This window comes from Elephantulus edwardii, unplaced genomic scaffold (genome assembly GCF_000299155.1).
Source record: "Elephantulus edwardii isolate Elephantulus edwardi_28Jun2011 unplaced genomic scaffold, EleEdw1.0 scaffold00040, whole genome shotgun sequence".
Taxonomy (NCBI): domain Eukaryota; kingdom Metazoa; phylum Chordata; class Mammalia; order Macroscelidea; family Macroscelididae; genus Elephantulus; species Elephantulus edwardii.
The window spans coordinates 3,940,772-3,945,664 of NW_006399790.1; the positions used below are offsets into that span (position 1 = coordinate 3,940,772).

At 39.0% G+C, this 4,893-nt stretch overlaps 1 protein-coding gene across 1 annotated transcript; it reads left to right on the top strand.

Moving 5' to 3' along the window:
- The first annotated feature begins 3,834 nt into the window (after positions 1–3,834).
- Positions 3,835–4,395, top strand: LOC102855588 (60S ribosomal protein L12-like). Its single transcript, XM_006885042.1, has one exon. The coding sequence runs from the start codon at positions 3,898–3,900 to the stop codon at positions 4,393–4,395; it is 498 nt and encodes a 165-aa protein (XP_006885104.1). The 5' UTR covers positions 3,835–3,897.
- The last annotated feature ends 498 nt before the right edge of the window (positions 4,396–4,893 follow it).

Genomic DNA, 4,893 nt, shown 5'->3' on the forward strand with positions numbered 1-4,893 from the left:
CAAATTGTCCAAACTGGATGAAAATCATAGAGAGAAAAACAATTAAAAAAACATCTTTCGAGGAACTTTTCTTGAGGGTTATCAAATTATTTGTGAGAAGAAAGAGAGTTTTGCTTTGTGGGCACAGTCTTTGCAACTTCTAGGGAATAATTTAGAAAGGACTAGAGAACTGTTGCACAACATGAAGAATATAATCAATGCCATTAAACTATGCATGTAAAAATTATAAGGTTGGCATAGTTTTAACTATAATTCTTTAAAAAGTCAGAAAGAAATCTTCCTATCTTGGCAGAAGTGCAACCAAGTTGCTTCTGAGAAGCAAGGATGGCAAGGTGTCATCTCACATACTTTAGGCACGCTGTTAGGAGGAGCCAGTTCTTAGAAAAAAGACATCGTGCTGGGAAAGGTGGAAGGTCAAAGAGAGGAAGATCCTCCAATTAGAGAGATTGACACAGAAATTATAACAATGAGCTTGAGTAAGAGAGACATGAAGATGGCACAGAATAGTGCAGAGTTTCTGTTGCTTCTGAGGTTGCTGTAAGTTGTAGCTAGCTAGACGGCATCTAAGAACAACAAATAAATCAGTATTACACAATGCTCCTCAATCAAACCCACGACATCTGTGGAAAGAGATGATGGAGAAGCTGAAGATTATTAGTCAGAATAAGACCTGTGCCCAATAGTAGATCAGATCATTAATTGCTCATACGCAAATTTAAAGTGAAAAAGAAAATTAAAAAAGGTTACACAAGTCAAAGTACAATCTTGAATATATACTACTTAAAGATCTTAAGGATAGACATGATACATCAGAAATTAATGACTAAAATCCACATTAGCTGTGGGATTACATTTAGGACATCATACGTGAAAAGAGGAAAAGGTCATTAAAAAGAATAAAAAAGTATGTTAGAAGAGACTCTCAAACTTGCTCAAGAACATAGAGAATCTAAAGAAAATGGACAAAGAAAAGGAGCTGAAAAGATGATTTCAAAGGGCAGTTCAAGACAAAGTAAATTATTACAAGGAAATTTACAAAGACCTAGAGTTAGAAAACCAAAAGGGAAGAATACACTCAGACTTTCTAAAGCTGAAAGAACCAAAGGGGGGGGGGGGAAATGCAAGCCTTTATTTGCAACACCAAAGAATTATATGATGAAATTATTGAATAACGCACCAAAAGAAGATAGAGTGAATGCACAGTCACTGTATAAAAAATAATTGCTCGATGTTCATCAACTTCAGGAGGTAACATATAATCAGGAATTACTGGTATTGAAGGAAGAAGTTGAGGCTGCACTTCACGAATTGATAAAACAAATACCAAGTTGAGATGTTTTTGTCTCTGTCCAGAAATTTGGATGACAGCTATCTGGCCAAGTGACTGGAAGAAATCTCTACTGGGGTCAATTGTAACGAAAGATGATCCCATAGAATGAAGACACTTTTTAACAGTATCATTAATATCACCCACAAGTAAACTGTTGCTGAAGATGATTTAAAAAATGGCTCAAACAGTACATTGACCAGGAACCACCAGAAATTCAAGCTACAATCAGCAGAAGAGATAAGAGTACGGAATAACACTGAAGTCAGATGTACCTCTGCAGAAAGCAGAGAAATGCACAAAGATGTTTACCTGTGCTGTACAGGGCATTCAACCATGTGGATAATTGCAAGTAACATTGCATGCCAGAACATGTAATTTTACTCATACAAAACCTTTGTACAAATCAAGAAGCAATCATTTGACCAAAACATGGGAACAGCATGGTTGAAAGGAAAGGTGTGCATCAGGGTTGCATTCTTTGACCTGAACGTATTTGTTCAATCTTCAAGCTGAGAAAAGAATATTAGAAGCTGGGCTGTACTTAGAAGAATTCCATCTCAAGAATGGAGGAATACCCATTAAGAACCACTGATCTGCATATGATGACATAACCTAGCTTGCTGAAAAGAAAAAGGCTGTAATGCATTTATTAATGAAGATCAAAGACTACAGCCTATATTACAGATTTCACCTCAACTTAACATAAACAAAAAGTCCTAATAGACGGATCAGTAAAACAGTTATTATAAATGGAGAAAACATCAAATTAGTCAAAGATTTTATTTCACTTGGATTCTCAATCCAATTTTATTTCACTTGGATGCCACAGTTACAGCAATGAAGACATCAAGTGACATTAGAAAAATCTGCTGTAAATTGTTAAAAAGAAAAAAATTTTCTTTAAAAAGAAAAACAGGACTAAGGTGCACCTGACTCAATCTATGGTATTTTCAAATGCTTTATTTGCAAGCAAAAACTAGACAGAGAATAAAGGTGGCACAAGAATTGATGCCTTTAAGTAATGTGATTGTTGTTAGGTACCATCGAGTAAGTTATGACTGATAGTGACTGTGAAAAACAGATATAAATCCTGCCCCACCCTGTGCCATCCTCATCATCTTTGATAAACCTGAGCCCAATGTGACAGGTACTGTGTCAATTAATCTTGATGAGGGACTTCCTGCCTTTTGCTAATCATCCTGATGAAGTTTTCTCATTTTTCCCTTTAAGGACACTGGTTACACCTTGTTCAAAATATATCTGTTTGTTCTCTTGGAAATATATGAGATATTTGGTACTCTTCTACAGTACCACAACTCAAAGACATCAATCTTTCTTCTGTCACACTAATTCATTGTCCAATTTTCAGACACATAGCAAGTAACTGAAAAAAAATGTTAATGCGGTACTGAGCACTGTTTTGTTCTGTTAGACATAATACAGTTATGAGTCAGAAGCTGCTCCTCGACTGGTTCTGAATGCCCAACAACAACAATAGCCACAATCCTTACTGTTTCTTTTTTCTTTTTTTAGACAAAAGTTCATTAGTGGTCACCAAAGCTTGCTGTTAGCAGGGAATTACTGCTAAAGGAGTGATGAATTTCTGGATGAAAAAGCTGGTTAATTCCAATTCATGATGACATCACATGCGCCAGGGTAGAACTATGCGCCAAAGGATTTTCAGTGCTTGGTTTGGTTTGGGGTTTGTATTTTTTTTTCTTCTCTCTTTTTCAGAATTTTATCACCAAACCTGTCTTTCAAGATAACCCTGGTTTGGCTCTAGTCCTCACCCTTTTGGTTGGTGCTTTCATATGACCCCTGGGACATATAGTATCCACCTATATTTTCTACCTGTGCTGTTTAGTGGGAAGCTGCTATTCTACTTCTGGTATATGCACCCATCTGCTTGGTGGCATGTATAACTGCATAAGTCATTTCACCAAACTCAGCATAAGAGATTTCTTGGGATATATGCATTCCACTTGCTGTTGTTGTTGTGTGCTGTCAACTTAGAACCGACCCACAGTGAACCAGTGGGTTTTCAGAGGCAGTCAATCATATGACAGGAGGCTGCCCATATTTCTCCCATGGAGCATCTGGTGGATTTGAACTCTATGTTTTTGGGATTGCAGTGCAGCTGCTTACCACTAGGCCACTGGAGTTTCTTTATGCATCCCACTAGTTCCATCACAGCCTAGTCTATGGTATAAAGAGACTGCCCAAAACAGCCAGAAATGCTCAATCTGGAGAGGATAAAATTGATGAATGAAACCTTCTACAGATTAAATCCCTGTGCATATCAAAAAGAAGCTGTGCTGCAATCCTGAAAGCACACAGTTTGAACCCACCAGCTGCTCCATTGGAGAAAGAGAGAAATCTCCTCCCATTCATTAACTACCTCTGAAAACCCACCAGGGTGTCAACTATGTGTGGGTTCTGACTCAACGGTAAATAACAACACTGGTTAATAAGGGAGTTCTCTTTCGGCTTTCGGCTCGAGGAGGCCTCCGTGCAACTTTCTTCGGTCGTCCCGCATCCGGGTTCATCCGACACCAGCCGCCTCCGCCATGCCGCCCAAGTTCGACCCCAATGAGATTAAAGTCATGTACCTGTGGTGTACCGGTGGGGAAGTCGGTACCACTTCCGCTCTGGCCCCCAAGATCGGCCCCCTGGGTCTGTCTCCAAAAAAGGTTGCTGATGACATTGCCAAGGCCACCGGTGACTGGAAGGGACTAAGGATTACAGTGAAACTGACCTTTCAGAACAGACAGGCACAGACTGAAGTGGTGCCTTCTGCCTCTGCCCTGATCATCAAAGCCCTAAAGGAACCACCCAGAGACAGAAAGAAGCACAAAAATATTAAGCACAATGGAAATATCACTTTTGATGAGATTGTTGGCATTGCCCGGCAGATGCGACACCGGTCTTTAGCCAGAGAACTCTCTGGAACTATTAAAGAGATCCTGGGAACTGCCCAATCTGTGGGCTGCAATGTTGATGGCCGTCACCCTCATGACATCATAGAAGACATCAACAGTGGTGCTGTGGAATGCCCAGCTAGCTAAGGAACTACAGATGAAAATATTTCAATAAAGGATTATTTGTTAACCAATAAAAAAAAATAAGGGAGTTCTATTAATCTAGTGTGTACGGAGTTGCATGGTAAACCCAAAGGCAGGTAATTTGAATCCACAAACTTCTTCATTGAAGAAAGATGGGCAATCTGTTGTCATGTCTCTGGAAGATCTACAGCCTCTGAAAATGGGCTCTAGGGCCAAGCTATATGAGTCACTTCTGACTTGATGGCAATGAGAGAACGCAAGACTGTCATATGATCAATGATCAGTAGCATCTCTTCGAGTACTTGAACGTCTTCTTCAGAAGTATCTACTGATGATGGCCTTTGCCATTTTTAATTGGGTAGTTTGTATTACTGTAATTTTCTAAACATTTTAGAGATCAGAACCTTGTGAGAAATGTTGTCAAGTTTTTTTCCTCCAGTCTTTGGTTGTGTTTGTTGGTTTCGTTTTTATTTTTTTTTCCTTTCTCTTAAAGGAGTCTTT